This window comes from Lingula anatina, chromosome 2 (assembly GCF_051362555.1).
Source record: "Lingula anatina isolate TDL-2025a chromosome 2, LinAna3.0, whole genome shotgun sequence".
Classification (NCBI taxonomy): Eukaryota; Metazoa; Brachiopoda; class Lingulata; order Lingulida; family Lingulidae; genus Lingula; species Lingula anatina.
Genome location: NC_141768.1, coordinates 10,053,734 through 10,074,487, shown reverse-complemented (window position 1 = coordinate 10,074,487; position 20,754 = coordinate 10,053,734). Strand labels below are relative to the sequence as shown.

General features: G+C 33.3%; 3 protein-coding genes across 12 annotated transcripts in view; 2 read left to right on the top strand and 1 right to left on the bottom strand.

Moving 5' to 3' along the window:
• Window positions 1-4,774, top strand: part of LOC106157034 (band 3 anion transport protein) — a 31,807-nt gene extending 27,033 nt beyond the window's left edge. For all 7 annotated transcript variants that reach the window (XM_087005632.1, XM_087005633.1, XM_013532509.2 and 4 more), the window contains 5 exons: window positions 299-465; window positions 617-870; window positions 1,180-1,349; window positions 1,716-1,889; window positions 2,216-4,774. In XM_087005632.1, the coding sequence (XP_086861758.1) occupies window positions 299-465; window positions 617-870; window positions 1,180-1,349; window positions 1,716-1,889; window positions 2,216-2,320 (870 nt within the window). In that variant the 3' untranslated portion in view covers window positions 2,321-4,774. The remainder of the gene's footprint in view (window positions 1-298; window positions 466-616; window positions 871-1,179; window positions 1,350-1,715; window positions 1,890-2,215) is intronic.
• A 760-nt stretch (window positions 4,775-5,534) lies between these two features.
• On the top strand, window positions 5,535-12,604 carry LOC106157043 (syntaxin-17). Of its 3 annotated transcripts, XR_015333031.1 has the most exons (9): window positions 7,555-7,734; window positions 8,433-8,619; window positions 8,979-9,285; window positions 9,519-9,631; window positions 9,831-9,881; window positions 10,028-10,114; window positions 10,507-10,639; window positions 10,978-11,198; window positions 11,609-12,604. XR_015333031.1 is itself a non-coding variant. In XM_013532526.3 (8 exons), exons 2-8 carry the CDS (start codon window positions 8,464-8,466, stop codon window positions 11,094-11,096), a joined length of 966 nt encoding a protein of 321 aa, XP_013387980.1. In that variant the 5' UTR covers window positions 5,535-5,595; window positions 8,433-8,463; the 3' UTR covers window positions 11,097-12,604. The 3 variants fall into 3 exon arrangements, 2 of the variants coding, with proteins under 2 accessions (XP_013387980.1, XP_013387978.1); XM_013532526.3 differs by lacking the exon at window positions 7,555-7,734 and adding an exon at window positions 5,535-5,595 and having other exon boundaries at window positions 10,978-12,604; XM_013532524.3 differs by having other exon boundaries at window positions 10,978-12,604.
• LOC106157020 (endoplasmic reticulum resident protein 44-like) lies at window positions 12,470-20,637 on the bottom strand. 2 transcript variants are annotated; one of them, XM_013532484.2, is made up of 13 exons: window positions 20,464-20,637; window positions 19,272-19,344; window positions 18,834-18,873; window positions 18,400-18,469; window positions 18,032-18,074; window positions 17,496-17,680; window positions 17,195-17,310; window positions 16,744-16,801; window positions 16,213-16,329; window positions 15,740-15,851; window positions 14,721-14,868; window positions 14,253-14,361; window positions 12,470-13,906 (listed from the first exon to the last, which is right to left on the bottom strand). In XM_013532484.2, the coding sequence occupies exons 1-13, from the start codon at window positions 20,518-20,520 to the stop codon at window positions 13,727-13,729; spliced, it is 1,308 nt and encodes a 435-aa protein (XP_013387938.2). In that variant the 5' UTR covers window positions 20,521-20,637; the 3' UTR covers window positions 12,470-13,726. The 2 variants fall into 2 exon arrangements, with proteins under 2 accessions (XP_013387938.2, XP_086861775.1); XM_087005649.1 differs by lacking the exon at window positions 15,740-15,851 and adding an exon at window positions 15,487-15,598.
• Between the last annotated feature and the right edge of the window lie 117 nt (window positions 20,638-20,754).

Below are 20,754 nucleotides of genomic sequence, written 5' to 3'. Positions count from 1 at the left end.
AGAACGTGAATTGCTTTAAAACCTAGTTATTGTATTTTACAAGGGGTACATTTTATAATATGTATGCATTTTCCATTAATCAAAATGTTTAACATTTTGTTGTACAATAAATAGTACACTTGAACTCATGAAGTGAGCTGAAATCATTGTTAAAATTGGTCATGCTATTCTGATTGACAGCAAAAGATGGAAATGAAATTTTTATTCCACATTTATTCAGTAGAAAGCGAAATTCTGACAATAGTTTACACGCATATCTAAGTATATCATTTTTAAATTGAAAAAATAAAAATTCCAGAAATTGAATGTTCCTGATGGCCTTTCACCAACCAACTCAACAAAGAGGGGGTGGTTTGTCAATCCTATGGGGCATCACAAGTTCATCCAGGTGTGGCAGATCTTTGCTGCACTTATCCCAGCATTGTTGGTCTTCATTCTTGTCTTCATGGAGTCTCAGATCACAGGGTAAGTCCTGCTCTGGACTAGAGGAATCTTATTACAGGCAGTGGTAAGGGCTTTTTAGCTTATGCCCTGGTATAAGGGTTTCCATTAATCTTGGACTTCTTATCACTGTTTTAAATGATTTTATTTAAAAAAAAACTTTATTCATTTTCAGAATGATTGTGAACAAAAAGGAAAGAAAGCTGAAGAAGGGGACAGGTTACCATTTAGACATGCTGATCATTGGAGTGTTGAACTGTGGATGCTCCTTCCTGGGCCTTCCATTTGTCTGTGCTGCCACTGTGCGCTCTGTTGCACATGTGTCATCGTTAACTGTTATGAGTCGCACGCATGCCCCTGGTGAGAGGCCACAGATAGAGGAAGTAAAAGAGCAAAGAATGACGGGATTTTTTGTCAATGTTATGGTTGGTAAGTGTAAGGAGTGAATAGCAGTCCTCTTATAAAGAGAAGATGAAATACATAAATATATGACAATTGTGAATAACATTAAGACTCGATTTCTTAAAGTAATGTAAACTTAATTGGTGAATAACAGTAAGATGCATGAAGTTTGAGAGTTAAGCCTATTTATTATGAAAAACTAATCTTCCAATCTTGACTTGAATAATAACATTTCAGCAATGCGGACTCTATGCAGTGATATTATATATTCATCAAATCAAGTCTTAAATACAGATAGAATGATATTGGTTCTGAGACTCTGCTCTGAATTTCCAGGTGTTTCAGCAGCCATGGGCCCTATCTTGCGTCTGATCCCCCTCTCTGTGCTGTTTGGTGTGTTCTTGTATATGGGTGTTGCCTCACTCAGTGGTATACAGATGGTGGAGAGGATACAGCTGCTATTTATGCCTGTGAAACACCACCCAGACGTCAGCTTTGTCAGAAAAGTAAATAGAGAAAACTGAAAGTGGAGTAGTAATATAATGCTATATATGCTCATTTACATTGGAACAAATAAGAAGTATTTTTTCTGGTTTCTTTAGGCTCAGAGCTTCCTACTATTTTACTTATTATGCTTCAATGATCAAAGAACTAAACTAATAAAAAGTTATACATAATTCATCTTTGCCTCAGTAAATGGCAATTGATGTTGAATCATTAAACATATTTCATTTATATGAAATAAAATAAATGGAATATTTTTTAAAAGATTTAATTAGCACATGGTGAATCGAACCAGTAAGTGATAGCATCTAACTCCCAGTAAATGGGTGATTAAGTAATATAGACTAATATATATGTTTGTATTTAAGGTAAGAACATGGAAAATGCATATCTTCACTGTCATCCAAATCCTTTGTCTGGCAGTGTTGTGGGTTGTCAAGTCCACCCCCGCAGCTTTAGGAGTGCCTTTTGTGCTCATACTTATGGTGCCACTGCGCATTTTTGTGCTCAAGTATATTTTCTCTGAGCAAGAGCTCCATGAGGTAGGCAGAACTATTATAAAAGTTTTCAGAATAGTTGATATAATAGCTAAGTACTTATAAAATGCAAAAGGACATGTATTGAAAGGTGTGTGGGTCTGTGTGTGCATGCGTGTATGTCATCTAATAATATTTAATATTTACACTTTGGTTCAGAATTTCTAATATTATCAAAGTTCTGAATTGTATGTCAGTAGATTTGTAATACAAACACAGTTGAAGGAAAAAATGATAGTGTTACAGAGCTAAGGGCAAAATATTGTGGTTCACTGTCTTTGTTAGTTGAAACCATTTTGCACCAAAATTCACTCTTACTTTATTACTTTTAGCTTGACAGAGACGAGGGAAGTGTCATTCCAGTCGAGGAGGGAGACAGCGACACAGAACCAGAAGAAGAACCAGACTTTTACACTCAAGCTCACATGCCATTGTAAAAAGAGAAAAAAAAAGTTCGATGTTTGTACGAAGAATAACCAAAAAAAAAATTAATGAATTATTCAAGAGTGCGGTTGAGTTAATAGGCAAACCTGACTTAAAGCTTTTTTTCTCTCTTTTTAGAGGTGTGCCCTGCAGCTAGATCAAAGTGTATATTTAACATAATTTTGTAAGCTTCAGCTGTGCCTTGTTTCTGAGAAATGGCTGTTCACCTTGAATAAAACTTAAGATATAATATCAAATAAATAATCTAAATACTTAAGTTACAGGTGCACAAATTGAGTTGGTGAAAATTAATACAATTTGCTTAGAAGTAGTTCATTTAGTTTGTTAAAGTTATGCTGATATATATATGTATCTTTAGAACAATCAAAAACGTCTTTTTGAATGCATAAATTTTTTATGAAAATTAATTTTGTGGCCATCAAGTTTTGTGTGGCAGTCATATTACTGGGCATTAATTTTCCCGTGAAAGACCACACTTGATGCAAAAATTTAAGTTTTTCAGGGATGACCATTGCCACATTTCGGACTTTTGGGAGCCAAAAATGTCATTGACCTAGGCACCCCCTGGTCCCCACACCATATTTTCCTACTTTTTCATTAATGGCAGTCTTATCCCTGGTTTTTGGTGCTATAGGCCATACATGCAATTATCTCATTCTTTTTTGATAAATTAAAAATCAAATCAAAGCAGTGCAATTAAAAGTCAGCAGTCATATTTTGCCATTCTTGAAGAGTTTACAAATGACCATAACATTTTGTTTGGTTAAAGTTTATATTTTGTTTTTCACTACCTGTAATTGATTATTTTTGTCTTACTTTATACATTCATTAACCTAATTCATTTAATGAAACATACTAGATTATTGTTAGATTATGTCTCATAGTTTTAAAGATTCTGAAAAATGGAAAGTGCCATGTTTTTAACTTAAGCTGCAGAATGTGACTAAAAGTTAATGCCAAAGTGTAAATTATTGATTTTGACTAGACAAAAAATAGCTTTTTTTATATTTGCTAGTCAGTGTTGGCAGAACCAAATGTAAAATAAATATACCAGTAGATAGATATCAAAGGGAAAGGGTGGAAAGTAGGATTGCAAATATATATGTATACTCTCCCTGTGTAAAGTGCCTTGATAGAAATTGGCTGTTAGAACGTTTCTCTTTAACTTGTTGAAGAAGATTATTTTCATTTATTTGAAAGTTAAGTGAAAACTGTATTCAGATTGTTCAGTGTTGAACACTTCTTCTGTATCCCTGCATTTACCTGTTTATTTCTGTCATGTTTATTCCAAATATTCATATAATTTTGGTCAATTATAGCTATTTAAAAGTTGCCTTATTTTTACAAGGGGTGGCATTTTTTATTATCAGATTTTTTTTAGAAATGACAGTTTCAGTACAACCAAATATTGTGTCACTACAATTGTCATTTTATTTTGAAAAGTAATGTTTGTATATGTACTTGTTAACTCCTAATTTTCTGGTCTAATTTTTCAAAAGAAAGATAAAAGCCGAAAATTAAAAGAATTAGTAAATATCTACTCAGCTGTGTTGATATCTGAATGAAATAGTTCCAAATGAATACAATTATTTAGTCAGGACTCCTTAGTTAACTTTTGTTAGTCTTGAAATTATGGACTCTTGGTCCAGATGTAATACACTCTATCATGCTGTTTAAAAAGCGCACATCTGTATTTGTGAATAGTTAAAGTTCTGGTGATCTGTTATTTTAGATTATCAGTTACTTAATTTTGAGTCATTTTGTAGAAGTTCCCTTTTGTTAAGCCCATTATATACACAGTAGGGCAGTAAAATGCAGTTTCAGAAAAATGAGAAGGGGCCATATACAATTAAATAGTGCTTAGCTTTGGTTGAAATATATAGTTTATTTTCATATTATGTTATAAAATATTTTCTGTACCTAAGTTTACTGTTTTATAACTATTTTCCAAAAAGGGGTATGTCCCTATCTGGTCGCGGAGTAGTTGATGTCACTTAAATTGCTGTCACAGTTGCCTGCTTTCAATGAAGTTGGTCACTATTGTTATTTTTGTATAAGGCATATGATTACAGCTATAATCTGTATGATGACCAACAATTTTTGATCAAGAGTCCCATGTAGTTTTACTGTTCAGTTCTGTATCTCTTTGAAAAAGCATTTAAAAGCTGGAAGATGGGTGGGCTGTTTGTTATTCCATTCATTGACAGCAGAAATAATGAAAAGGAAGTGCACTTATGCTGTATGAGAGATTGTTGACTGTTTCATAGTTTATTCAACTTTAGGTGTACAAGTAAAATGTGTAATTCCAAAGCGTTATATATATAGGTTCAGTTTCACTATGCTTATCATCTTCAAGTGAGCAATCACTTTAACCAACTTAGAAACATTGTTGAATTGTTGATCAATTGACATGTGTTCAATATAAATTGCAAAATTTGCTTGATAAATGCTTTTTTTTTTTTTTTTTTTTAATTGTTACAAAGGAGAGCAGGTTTTTCTCAACCTTAAACCCAATTGATAAACACTTATGTGCACGGCCCATATGTCTTGCAGTGAAATATTTGCTTTTGTGTCAAACAGATATACACCAAAATCTTGCATTTCTTAATTTCAGGTTTTAATGTAAAAAGTTGGAAGAAGAACCAAATGGCTCACATAAGAATATATATTTTTCAATTAAAATGTGAAATTGTGCACTACTGAAAATGCTCTTTTGAAAAAGCACAAAAGCCCTAATTCTAAAAAATATATGTCCGATGTCCAGCTTTTTTAGTTCGGCTTTTGACAGAAAATCTTTTTCTTGGAGGGGCTTTAATGGAGAATATTTTCAATTTTTTAAAATTGTATCTAGTAAAACTTCGCCTTTGGATTTAAGTAAACTACCAGTTCAGTAACTTGAGAATTTTATCTTTAATAAAGTAGACTTTCAGGAAAGAATCTGCCGTGTGAGCTTGAGAATAATAAACATTTTTTTTTCATGGAATAATCCTAAAGTAAATACAAACACACTGTACATAGAGGTACGTATTGTTTGCTTTGGGTTTATATCAAAAAGCAAGTAGATCTATTTTGGCCTGAAAAGATATGTGATGTGATTCAAATATAACAGTGAAGAGCCCAGGCATCCTTTATCGCGTAATAGATGATAAAATTAAAATATTTATCACCACCATGTAGGTAGGCCTATTTAGTGATTTTGTATCACCCATTTGTTGCAAAGAGCAAAGTACATATACGTGTAAATCTGACAGTTGCAATAGTAAAGTGGGTAAGTAAGACGGTCTTACTATAAAGATTGAGGGAGACTCGTTAAAATAATATACATTTTCATTTACATTATCATATACGGAGATAAATTAATACATTAGGAAAAACATTGTGTTAATCACGGTTTGGTGAATAAAAAGTGGAAACAATGGGACTGCAATCCTGTTGGTGCATGTAGACATCTTAAGAGCGGGGGTGTAATGATCAAGGTGATCAAAGCAAGCACCCCAGCTTCATTAACTTAACACCTCATGTGGACCACCCACAGAATAATATCAGGTATGGCAGCGACGGCTTATCAATGGGCAAGTAGGCCCCATGTGTTTTTCTCAGTTAGCAAAACAAAAAAGGATGACCGACTCGGGAGAAGCTACGTACTGTACCAAAAGATTCAGTTGGGATCGAATTCATTACCTATCAAGAATCATTTTTCATCTGGATTCCTCGTCACAAAGTTAACTACAGTAGATGGATCTTATTCAGGCAAGAATCCTAGGTAGTGATCTTTATTTATCTATCTTGTGCTTGCAGTCAGAGACGGCATCATGACATATTTGTTCTCAGGTACTTGACCTCGAATCCCAGAGTTTTGATAAAGTGGATTTTAAAAGACTTTTAAATTAAAAAAATTAAATTACAAAGAAAGTAACCCGGCTTTTAACACACTGCCTGGGCTTTGAGGGCAAGATCCTTTTAAATTTGTCAGGCCTGGCATCTGCAGTAATTAGTTACGCAAAAAGCAAATAGCCCTGTCATTGTGGGTTAATACGATCTTAAATCTTTTTTTAAATACCTTTTTCTTAATCAATAAAAAGCAAATAGCCATGGCATCCGATTTGAACGATTATTTACATGAAGAAGTAATTTCTCCAAGTAGGCATACCCCCTATGGTGCAAAGAGATAGCAGGTCATGGGCCCCTTAAATAAATGTAAATGTAAATGCACATGCAATTTACAAGCTTCGGGATTCATTTTGTGATCTGTACGTATACAGGAAGAATACAAACTGTAAAACATGTCCTGTGCGGCTGTCCGCTCACAGCAGGCTTGAGAGAGAATTTTATTTACTTGGATTTATTTCAGGTAAGTCCAGCACTTATGGCAAACAAATTAACTAGTAGGCCTAATATTTATCAATTGACAAGGATGAGTAGGCCTATTTCTTAACCCAATTTTTGTTCATTTTATGATTTATTGTTTTTACTACATGAAATGGGACAACGGAGCCACTTCTTGCACGCGTGTTCGTGGTTCACGGTTCGTGAGCTGAAAACTAGAAAAGCACTCCGAGAGCGCAGACCTCCGCCAAGGGTGGAGGTAATTATGTTCAAATTACAAGCAATACAGAAAATCTAAACGTCTTGCCAGTACCGGTGTCTCCCCGATTCTGTTTTGACTGCTTGACTGGTATTGTGAAAAGGATAAATATTTCATTTCTGCTCAGAATAAATGAAATATTGTTTACTGATACCTAGTACATTGTACCTAGGCCTACATGTGCTGTGTATTCAGTAAAATTTTCAAAAAAATTACCGATAAATGCCTCAAATAGATAAACCATATGGCATTTATTCTCCGGGAAGGGGGTCGTTGTCGGGGGGGGGGGGGGGTGTTTTGGGGGAAATTGTCCGGGGGGGGTTATCCTAGAACCACGTACTACTTATATATAGCGGATACTGGGAAACCGTTAAAATCATGTCACGGTAAAATCTTACAAAATGAATGTGTTTTGCCACAGTACCACAGTAGGGCAAATGGCGATTTCAAAGCATCTTTTTCGTGAATTTTATGAAATTTGATTTTAAATTTATACATACAATAAATGTTTGTATGTGTATAACGAATGTATTAATTATTTGCCGTCACACACGGTGACACACCTGTACATGTACTGTACAGTACGTTGTGTCCTCTGCTGTATTTCCGGTATATACCATAGTGCACGCGCGCACCGCGGCAGCTTTGTCCGCCTGTTTATGAAGGCATTTTTTTTTAATAAAAAGAAGTAACCGTGTTAATACTTAAAAATTATTGTTTATTAAAAGAATTTTAATTATTATATATATATATGCATTGTGGTTGGTCTGGTTCTTTTTTCCGCTCTTCATTTTCAAAAGAGTAGTTTTGTTGACGCTCTTGGTAAGTAAAGGGATTATTCTCGGCCATTAGCTTATTATTATCTATAAATCGTAGGCAATATCCCATGTAGAATTAAGCTATCTTTTTTAAATGTTGCAATCCTATTTTATTATAATGACTGCGTACTTCTGTTTTCATTGGCGCTGACTCGACAGGAAGTTGAGTTCTTGTAAGACTTAAATCTAATCTGTGAGTCGGAATTAAATTGATACTGCAAAAATGAACCAGCAAGCTGTGAATTAAACTCAGCGTTGATGGAATCTTCTTATGTTGCATTATCTGCTCTTCAACCTATGTATCATATGTTGTGAGGAATCCGGGGGGGGGGGGGGGGGGTAATAAAATATTGGTACTTTTGCACCCTCCCCCACACACATGCAAACAATATTTTCAAAATTGAAATATGTGTTCACATTGATCAGCGCCCCTGCTATTGAGGTAAATTAGTTTTGTAGTTTACTTACTAATTATTTGATGTCTTAGTATAAACTCATTAAACTAAGTAAATTTTCTGATGTACATGCAGACATTGATCATTGCCACCGGATAATACAGGTGGTGATGGGGGAGGGGGGGGGGGGGATACTGCACAGTCCCAAACTCAAAAATCATCAAAAGTGAATGCTTCTTATCTTGGATTGAAAATGCTGAGAAACTCCTGAGCATTTTAATAATACATATTTTCATTCACATTGCAGGAACCATGTTTGAGTCCAGGTGACAGTAAGAATGGCAAGTTTTGAAGAAGCAGTGAATAAAGGCAGTAAACCATGTAATTATCAGAAATATCCAATTCGTCGCTTGGAGCCAAGCATCCAGAAGTTTATCAAAGTTTTAGAGATAGATCTAGAAAGACTTGACAGACATCAGAGAAATCTTCTAAAGGTATTTTTATTGGTATAAAAAATCTGTTCTTATACTCATTTTGTGGGATTATTGTTTTCATATATTTCTGTTTTTATTGTCATCACACCTGTAGCTTAAAGATTAAGCTAAAACCTAAAACTACATTTTACTTAAGTCAAAATTTATACAATTTGATAATAGTTCACACCAGTTTAAGTCAAGAGGTGGAGAGTTCTGTGCCTCCGCTCATACTCCATGTGGAGTGAAGACAAAACTACATTTGTAAATTAGTGAAACATATAGGCTATTTCTGAATGTGCAGTATAGTAAAATATGCTGAGTATTTTTGAATGTTAATAAGGAATTAATTGAACACACAAGGTATTGTTTATTTCCAGTTTCAAAGACTACGAGAATGGGAAAACCTCAACAAAGAACAGATTAATGCTACAAGGACAATACAGCAATTGAAAGCTAATATTCGAGAGCTTGAGAAAACTCGACACCAAGTAGAGGATGATGAAGTTGTTCAATTTAACACCAAAGTAACTGAAATTAAAGAAAAGGCTTTATCACAGGTAAAAGAATTCCTAGAGGTTTATGGACATTCATATCATGTGCCAGTCCCTGCTGAAGATGAAAGTATTGCGAAAGACAGTGGTGCTTTGCCTCATCCCCTGGCCTGCGATCATGATACTGGAACATGTGAGTATGTTGGCCTGCTTGGAAAATTGCATCATCATTATCATGCCTCCTCCTATCCACACACAGTTTAGTATATATTCACTCAGCCCACAACAGTTGAAATGATTTCTACCTCTCATATTATCTCCTTGTCTTTGATATAGAATTTGACAGATCTATACAATTCATACATTGATGGATGTCATATGTTCTGCTTACGTACAATTTTTAAAATAAAATCCCTTTTTATTTAGATCAGAATCCTGTGTCCTGCAGCCTTCCCACAGACAGTTACTTACAACAGCAGTTAACCCAAACCGTTCCAGATAACACAGATGCTGCTCAGTCATTAGATAACTTGAAAGAGGTACTTGCTATAATTTAAAGCATTTATTTTGAATTTTAACAGCTTATCAGTACCTTTTTTACATGTTTCTGTTGATCACTTTTTGTTACTTCCTTTATGACTCAACATCATACATACTTGAATGTATAAAAATATTTTTAATGGTGAAAAATTTCAGTTGTCTTTAATTTACTTATGTTGGATGTTTATTTTCTTTCAGAGTCTATTAGAATTGAATACTATGATCCATGAGTTTGCTGACCTAGTTCAGGTATTTTATAATATTTGATCATCTTAATGGATTTGTTTTGGTCTGCTGATAATATCCTTTTTAGAATGCTGTATATAATATTGTACACCATAACATTTCCTTTACTTATGACAGTTTTTCCATGTCTGATTTTCTTTCTTAAATAGAGTCAACAAGAAGTTGTAGACAGAATAGAAGACAATGTAGAAAAAGCTCATAGCAATGTGCAAGGAGCAGCAATTAATCTCTCTAAGGTGAAGTCTTTTAAAAAAACATTTTAAAACTCAAAAATACAAGATCTGTCTTTTAAAATCTCATTACCTTTTCAATCTCGCAGTGAACAGATTTATATGATACAAAACTTTCAACACAAATTATAGCCAAGATACTACACCTTTCCACAGCATGGCAAAATAAAGTTTTGAAAATTGGATCCAGTTTTAAGCATTTAAGTTTCTTAAACATGTTTTAAACTTGTCTTGTCATCATCATCATATTATTTTTATTATTTTTTTATCATCGTTAAGGGATGTCAAAATAATGTTTAAAAAAAACTGGATCCAGTTTTTAACTATTAATCTTCTTAAACATGGTTTAAACTTGTCTCATCATCTTCGTTATTTTTACCTCCCCCACCTGTTTGTAGGCTGCCAAATACAAGGCAGCTATTGTCCCAGTGGCAGGTGCTGTTATAGGTGGAGTTGTGGCAGGTCCAGTGGGGCTGTATGTAGGAGCAAAAATAGGAGGGCTGGCAGCTGCTGGTGTTGGTGGAATTGTAGGTGAGTCATAACATGCTCAGGAAAAAATCCCAGTACTGAGGTATCTTAATTATGTCACTTTTGCTCATAATTTTATCCTGAATTCTGAGTAAAAGTAACCTGTTGTTAAAAATTACTTCCGGTAACATCTCATTATTTCTGAGCTCAACTGTTATCCGATAAAAATTATCAAACCTTTTCAATGGGAACAGATATTTAAAATTAATGTTATCTAAATAGACACAGAGATAAATAACAACCAGTGTTTAAAGGGATAATAACTCTTCGTATGAGGTCTATATTTCACAATAAAAACACTGTGAATAACTCACAGAAATATAATATATTCCGTTTTACAGGTTTTGCAGGTGGGAAGTTCATCAAGAAGAAACAGGACCATGCAAATGAGGCTGAACTGCAAAATCTCAGCAAAAAGGACTCGAATTCAATGCCCAATTTAAACTTGTCTGGCAAATAGCATAATGGTTTAAATGAAAAGATATATATTGATGGAATTGAATATATAAAACAACATGGAATGTCTTTGGTGCTTATAATCTCTTCGATTTTTAGACATATGTGTTTTGGGTTATAAAAAAAAAACATAAAACTCCTTATTGCACACGGTTAGCTTTATTCAAATTGCTCATAGCAAATAGTCAATAGCCGATAGCCGATAGCAGAAAGCCGAAAGCCGGTCACTAAAAATAAAAAATAAAAATACAATATAATATATATGTTCTAAAGTATAATAAAATAATGATTCTTATGAATTAAAACAAATACATTGTACACTTACATAAATTGTGGAGTATATATTTTAGAGAGTCATGTACTTCTGTCTATCTCCATCAAAGTCGGTGGTGTGTGTGTCCTCTCAGTACTGTAGGTGTGGTCTTTTGTCTTCATGTGTCACATGACTGAGTGACCACATTTTACATCCTACACTGAACAGTTTTGACTATATTTTGTTGATCCCAGAACAATATGGGTTTAAAATAGACTATAACTGGTGTTTTATTCAATATAAATGTGTATAAAAACTTGCCTCATACAGAAAGGATGTGAACGTAAAAACAGTACAATGGTAAACAGCTAGTGTTCTAGAATTTTTAGAAGGAATCCCTTTTATCTTTCTGTAAAGAGAACAATCAGGTACGATTTGGTGGATCCTCAAATTTTATTCTAGTTTACAATTAAGGGTTACCAACTGGCCATATGTTATGTTAATATTTATGTGTGGACACATTCAGTACCATATTCCTTCATTTATTTTAAATTGTCATTTTTTTTCATTTGTAATTAGCATTCATTACAAGTCATTTTAAGGTTTATGTCACATGCATGCTTACCATATGTAGTCCAATTCTAGTGGAGTATTGTCTGCTTTGAAAATTGTATAGTTTACACTGGGCCACAACGGTATTTTTTTTTGTGTTTGAACAAAAAACTGATGGCTAGGTCTGTTTCGTGTTTCCTTGAATCCATGGATGTATTACGGTGAAAATTAAGTGGTTCTGTATTTGAAATATTTTGCATGTTTGTGCATTGTGAAGTAAATGTGGTGACTTGCATAAAACTGTTTTGTCTGCATATTTATAATGTCAGAGTCAGCCTTAAAAATGCAGGAAAAGTCAGCAAGACTTTTAAATATACAGACATAAAGCAGAAAATTTTGATGCTAATATAATTTTTTTAGTCACTTTAGGCCTATGAATCATATCAGTAAGTTTGAGAATAATAAATGATGTAGGTTTCCTTTTATCAACAACGATGACAATGCCACTACCAGATGTAGGCTATGGCTATTAGTACAGAAAAACTACATAAAAAACAATCTGTCAACAGCTGTTTAATTTAAGTAATTTAATCTGTATAAATGCATGAAAAATCTACATTTAACAGCTCTGTAATATATGTATCTAAATACAAAGATGTGTGTCTTTGCCAACTCCCAATACTGAAATATATTTCTATCTGAATGCAGATCTGCATTGTTTACAGCAAAATGTTTTTAAAAGATGTTTTTAAATAGCACAATTGTGCCCATCAAAGCTTAAATATTATTCATGTCATAATACCTATGAAATCCATCATAATAGGCCCCATCTCCAAGAAAAAGAATCAAATAACTGTACGTAAATAAACTAGACACTTTATGCAAATGCTACAGTAATGACAAATGAATGGAAGTAAAAACAATGAAATCATAACATGACAAAATGAATACCTGCAAGATTCAGAAAAGGGATACAACAGATATATATCAACTTCAAAAAGTTGAACACTTGTATTGATAAACCACCCTGGGATATTTCCCCCTTAAAAAACCTGGTCTCAAGCTTCAACCAATGCATCTCAATATTTCAGCAGTCTGATTAAATATCCCCATTTCTGTCACCACATAAATATGGCATTTCATAAAATATAAAGCATTCCCTTTTGTCAGTAAAACATACTATCTTAGTAACCAGTTAACTTTTGATATCAAATGCAGAATTATCAGAAAACATAACTCATGCATCACCAATGGAATTGTGCACAAACAAACCAATTGGAACCTTCATATAAACAATACATAAAAGAGCCTGTTGTATGGATTGTCACACTTAGACCACTTAGAGCCATTTCTCAACTGTATCATTTTCAAGCATTTATAGAACTTTTGAAAATTAAAAAAAAAAGAACCTACAGAATATTTATGTGGGACCTTTTGATAAGAGGCCGTTATTACCTTTTGTTGCCATCCAGATTACTTCTGGCAATGTCATGGTTTAACCTGCCTTTTTGAATACAGACCAGGTTTCAATACAACTGCTGGACAAAAGGTAAGAAAATTTGTAATCTCATAAAAAGTACATGCAATAAAATAGACCCTAATAACAGTTCTGAATAGCTGAGCAAAGCTACTTATAGTGACCAACTACCAACGAAGGGTAGTTGTTTTGTTTGTTTTTATCCCAGTTGGTGGCAATCTAACACATCTTACAGTTCACTTTACACGGAAGCAAGTGACTTGACTGTGACAAAGACAAAGATGGAGATTAACATTGCAAACATGCACACTAAAAAAAATACAACTAATCTTTTGATACTCCTTTAATAAATCTACAGCTCATCCCTAAGTAGTGTGTATCTGTTTCTAGATGGAGCAAGTTTTCTGAATGTGGACTCTGGTGGGTCTGTGGGTTGTTCTTGCTGAAACTGATGCTGTGCTGGTTGGTTTGGTTGTTGAGGTTCTTTTGGCACATGGTTAGCTGGCTGTTCTTCTTGGTCTTCACTGGATGGCTAAAGGAAATTTAAAAAAAATTAACAAATCCCATGAAAAATTTGGTAATTTACAGGCGGTGTGTTCTTTGTAAAGGTGAAGATAGATTGGGGGGGGGGGGTGAAAGCAGAGTTTGGTACCAATTGTTTTGGAACAAACATGACATCAAAAATTTACAAAGAAAAAGGACTATCACATTTTAACATACAAAGATGGATACATCCTTACAAGATCAAAGTAAAAAACTTCAACATCATAACTATTAGTTAAATATAAAACAGCCTAAATAGCATAAGCATTGCTATCTTTACATTTAGCCTATTTTTCACAATATCTTAAGTTCAAAGTGCACAAAGTTGCACCAACCTGCTCTTGCACTGGAGGCGGTGGGGTGGGATCTGGGCCATGGTGAAATTCTCTGTGGAGTTTTCCAGAATGTAAATCTGCTATGAAAGTCTTTAAAAGACCAGGTTCACTGTAAGAATTAAGTTGTATGTATTAGCATTGAAATTAAAATTTCTACTTAAATTTCAATTTTGAATTTAACCAACTGCAGAAAAAGGCCTGTGCAGTTTTTTAGGTCAACAACTAATAGTCTTTGCATTTCCAAATTTTGATGGCCATGTGGTCATCTTCTTGAAGTTAGCATCATTGCCGATGTTGCTACCATCTGAAGTGTGTGTATCCCAACTTAGTGTTGACTGAAAAACACTGCATAGCCATTTTTTAAGATTTGTCTGCAGCAAAATTAATTTGAAAACCACACCTAAATAACAAAATAACAGTAGCTTCTATGAGGAGGAAATGATTTGTAACACATGTATCACTACTTACGTCAGTCTTGTTTTAACATCATATGGAAAGACATACATATGCCTAAAACTGTCAATGGCAAGTACAGGCAAATCTTTGTCACTCTTTCCAAGATGATGCAGTGGATGAGCAAACTTTTTACCATCAGCTGTCAAAAAGTTTACATTATCTAGAAGTAACAAAAAAGATGAAAGCAAAATGATTAAAAATTCACTCAGTTCAAGTATGAATAAGATATTGATTTTAAGTGAACTTTGTCCATTTAAACAAATAATAATAACTGTTTACTTTTTTTAAAATGATATATTTTATTACAATTTTCACACATGAAGCAATTTAAATTTCAAGTGATTATTAAAAATACTAAGTTGGGATTTAATAAATGTTGATTCAACACATTCAAAACCTGTAAACCAAATATCATGCAAACAAAAAGTCAACTGCTTCTTTAGTAACAACACCTTCATTGAAAATATGTCTTTTGTCCAGTAATATCCAACACTACAAGAGCCCTTTACATAACACTACCGTCGATGTACAAACTTGCATATAAACCAAACTGGGGGTTTCTTTTAAAAAAACCCAGCCAGCATATGTTTATTTTGGCCCATCACAAAAATTAAGAGTCCTGGAGTAAAAGCAACCGTTTGTTAGTACCCCTTCTCCTGCAAGCAAAGATGACAATTTTTTTTGTCCTCAAACTAGTAGTACCTTTCACTTTTGGTTCAAAAGAATGACCATCACAGTTTATAGATGTCTCCTGGTCTAACATGCATTTAAAACTTACATCTCTGATCATACACCTGCGCATGTATTTGATTCACATATGTTTTAGCAATTTCTGTATCATCCTGATGATGAAAAAGAACTACAAGAGGAAGCCCCTCCTCTACAATACTCTGAAAATACAACCAACGAAAGATGGTGGCAATAAATAAATGAAAATGTAGCATCAACTGCCAGTCAAAACTAACTGCTAGGTGAACATTGGTGCCCTGAAAATAAAATCCCCAGTAATATATGATTACCAATATACTTACTTCTTTCATTTATTATTTGTTTTGCTACTTCCTCTTGGTATATTCTAGGGGTTTCTTTATCATCTAGATCATGAAATAAAATTAGGAATGGCAACCCCTCTTCTGTTAATTCCTATAAAAGGGAACAGGGTGATACAAAAGACCCATACACCAACATGCACACTTATATAAATCAATAGTTTGCCACATACATATTCAAATTTATTGATAATAAATGAATTGAAATTTTATTTTTTAAAATCATAATAATTATGAATAGACCTGAAATAGATAGCAGTTTAAACAAAACAAAACAAAGCTTAAATACAAAACTCTGTTGCACCTATATTTCTAAAAGTGAGAAATGCATTAAAAATGCCTTATTTTTAAAAAATTGAAATTAAGAAAAAAACATTATAAATTTTTTATACAAACATTATGTGTACATAATATTTTTTAATATTAAAATTATTTTTAATAACAATAACACTTACCTCAGCATTTTCAAAAGTTATTTCTCTGACCAAGGGTATACATTTATCAGTTATCCACTGTTTCAAAATCTCATAATCATTCAACATTCCTGTGTACACAACATCTTCATTTTTAGTCTGAAACATGAGCTTGTGATTAAAATATGCACTGTGAATCAAGATAAAGACAGTACCTAATCTACATCACACAACTGATGTACAAACTGAACCAAATAATTTACATTTTTAATAGAAATGATCTCATATTACTTTAAGTATTTGACACCCTTTTCGTTAAAGTGGCAGAATATTGAATATATATTTATAGCTAACGAAGTGTTTTTGCTCTACTCCATTTATTTATTCCCAACCATGGGCTCTCGTTTGGAAAATTTAAACTAAGTCATTCATAAACTTGGCAAACCAGAAAACATTTTAAACTTTTGGCTATAAAATGGCCATGATAAAATAAACTAAATCTAAGCTTAACAAAGAGGTCAAAAGTACAAGTGTGTATTTTATAGGTGGATTTTAATGTCTACTTTCACTTACATGTGGTCCTCTGAAAAGGACAAGATCCCCAGATACCCTATCTTTAGCAGACCCTGGCCTAAAAGGAACAAAGAACAGCATGACATAAAATAATTAGAGAAGAAAGAGTAATTCAAAAACAAGATGCAACAAAAAATATAGTCTTTAAGCTGGAAGTACATTTATGATGGTGTGTGATAAAATGAAAAAAAGAATGACATCCACAGTAAAACCCCATAAATAGGACCTCTAATATTTACATAACTGCTAAGCAACATATGGAAGGACACTTAAAACTACACTTTACAAATTTAAGCATTTCTATTTAAAAACCAATGAAACTGAGTATGAGAAGATACTTGAAATTATTCTTCACAATTTTCAGCATTTCAAGTCTTGCAAGAGACTGATCATCAAATTTTGCCAAGGTTGAGGTTAAAAGGTGAAAGATTAATTGCTTGTGTCTTCTTACCCAACTGAAATATGGAATTCACAGTCATCCCTCAAACCATTTGCCACTCTTGCAAATGTCATATAGTTTTCAGAATCCTTGCTCTCGAACATTCCCAGGATTCTACGTTTTTTACCCTGAAAATAGATATCAACCTTGCACTTTACCAAATTAGGAACAATGTAAGTGTAATGAAGAAAAATTCTATGAGAATGCTGACAACCTAAGAAAAAATTCTACCATGATTATATAATTAAATATACATATTGTTTTCTCAACAACTCTAAATTGGCAAGTTTTAAAAAATTTAAAAACCACTCACCTCTGTAATGTCAAATTCATCACTACTAGCATGCTCTATAATTACATCCTTGGTTTGTTCTTTCAAGAAATTTGTAAAGGCATCAATTGATCTCTGACCCCTGTATTCTCTCTTCACTGGTTGCCCGTTACGGAAGAGCTTGAGAGTAGGATACTTTGAGACATGATACCTGGCTGCTAAAGAACCTGGGTAATGGATGAAAAGTTAACTTGTACAGACAACCTTCTTATATATGTTAACAATAATACCCAATAATACCTTAAATGCTCTAGTGTGTAATATATCAATCATACATGCTCCAGTGCCTAAATAAATCATACATATATCTCACAGACTGTAGTTGTTTTTTTTTTTCACATCTTTTCCTTTAAAATGAAGAAAAAAATTAAGATATTGGGACCATTTAGTTTTTTCAATCTAGTTTAAGGTGACTTTAATAATGTACTGAAACGGAAGTTGGTTCATATAATATGCAAAGATTGTAAACACAATAAATGTGTACATACTGAAATCTAACTCCTATAAATTATACTCACTTTCTTTATCACAGTCTACTTTTGCCAAGGCCACCTTCCCAGGCTGAAAATTGAAAAAACAAAAATTAGTCAACAAAGCACATTGAAATTGCCAATATCTAAAGGCCATGATTTCCAGTTTAACACAAAAAAATTCACACATAATATCTTTGAAAATTAAGACACTGGCACTGCATAACATTAACATTCTATCACTAGCCATATCAAGAATTAATAGCCTTATACATACAATATCATATATATGCCGCAGGCCAGATCTAAATCCAGGCAGATTTAAAATAATTTTTCAGCCCTTGTTATTTAGCTGACCTTGAAATAAAGGTTTCATACATACCCTCCCCCCCGAAAGAAAGGAAAAAACAACTTACAGAAAATTCACTTGCAACTTTTGTGGCAGTGTCATCAAATATAGGCTGCAGCATCTGACTGAACCGACACCTAGAAAGGGAACACAAGGTTTTCTTCTGATTAAAAAACATATTCAAAATCTTACTAAATTCTTCAGATGTCACAAACTTTTTTATTCAGAAATTGTTAATTAATAATAAACAATCATTACTACTAAAATTAAGATCAAAGGCGAACAACTATAAAAATCAAGATTCAATATATTAAATTGTCATAAACTGAGCAAGTTTATGCTTAATTACAATGAATTATTCATTAACCGTTACAGACAGATAGTCCCTGAATGTTATCATCCTGCCATGTATACATATGCAGGTTTTCACATATAAACAACCCTTTTCAAAATGTTAAGTACTACACTGCAAAAAAAGAGAGGCACAAAAATAAAACTTACCAGTCTGCATAAAAATTTACAAAGACTACTTCATTGCTAGCTGTAACAAAAAGAAAAAACTCTCATACATTTGCTCTTTTTATTGATGTGTTCTACATCTTTATAGTGCATTAATAATTCCATTTGATCAAGCTCTGTGCCATTACACAAAGGCATTCATGCCATTTACAGTCTGTGACCTTATGTATGGCAATGGCTTTGCAATCTATGGCAACAAGATACTAAAACTGTTTCTATTGCCTAATTTTCTGTCATAAGTCAAATCTATATTATATCATTTGATCTGTAGTTTACTGGTCATCTAGAAACCACAAGAGCAATAATATTTTAAATAACTGTATTTTTTTCTCAATTATACAATGTGAATTTTATATTAGACTTTTTTGCTTTCATACAAAATGTTTCCATATGAAATGAGATACAAATTATACCACTTACATAATACTTCATCAAGATTGGCATCATGCATCTGAATAGCACCACTATCTGTTGGTCTGTAGAAAACAGAAACCTGAAATAAAGAGAATAGTGCTTATTCATGACCCCATGTGAGGTTTGGTTTAACACTTACACATTATAATTAGCAGTGCTTGTTAGACACCTGAAGTACAGTCTGAACAGTCTAAGGTCATTTATCTGAATAATATGTACATCACAAGTTGACCACATAACATAAGGATAATGAACAAACCATAGAATATGATATTTCATCAAGGCATTGTTCCACAAGAAAGTAACAATTGAGTCATGTTGGTAACACATTGTGTGCAATATTTGCAAATCTGTTTATATCAGTTATTAATTACTTTTGATTTCTAATATTTCAAATAATTAGGGATGATAACGCCATTTAGTAAAGAAGTCTGAAAATATGGCCTTGGGTCTACGGGGCCCTTGCATTGATCTCAAAAATGATATTTTGACACCCAAAGGGTCAGAAATCCACTGGTAGTTGGGAAAATCTCATTCATGAATACAACAAAAATAAATTGTGTGTTAATGACATGACTCATATGTTCACTTTTTTAGTTGAATGACCCTAAGTGTAGCAATAAGTGTCACTTCCAATCTTCATTTGCCTAGTTGTGAAATAACGACATCTTGTCAAAGCTTGAAGCAGATGATGTTTCTATGCACATGCTTCGACTGAATTTCCCGCTGAATTCACATTAAACTAAAAAGTGAATGGGGGATGTTTTTAGAATTTTTCCACCAAGTCCAAATATGAGATATATCTAGAATTGGCACTAAGTGATGTTCAAAGGAGCTGAGTTCTGACCCTTCTCCCTGCCCCTCATGTACAGTATGCTACACGCTATTATCTCATCTTTTTTTTTTTTTTCAATTTCAGTTCACTAAACAGTTTTTTTTTCCATTGCAACAAGGAAGCCCACTTTAAACCGGTGATCTAAAATAAAATTCTTTCCAATCATGTTGCACGAAATTCACTTTAACCATATCTTTTCTGGACCGATTGCAACAAGGAAGTAAACTGCTGCACTGACAGCCACAGCTCATCCGACATCAGTCTAGTGTTTCTACTCTCTCTGGTTCACTACAAACGATACAGACTATTACCATACCGGTGTTTAATTTTCAAAAGTAAAGACATAATAAATGGTATACTTACAGTTACGATTAGTAGAAAGGTCCATTTTGCCGATAACCTTACAATGCCTAATTCCATTTTAAACTGGAGTATTTTTCGTGCACAAAAATGCACAAGATGGAAAAAAGCAGATGTATGTTCCACAACAAATATGGCCGCACATACGTGTAATCTCGTATATTAGGGATCCTAAATGCAACTAAAATAAATACCATGTTTTTCAAATTACAATCAACAATTAACACCATTTTTGCCAACTTAAAAGTATTGGAGATAGTTATATTTAGATAATGTTGATAAATTTAATTTTCA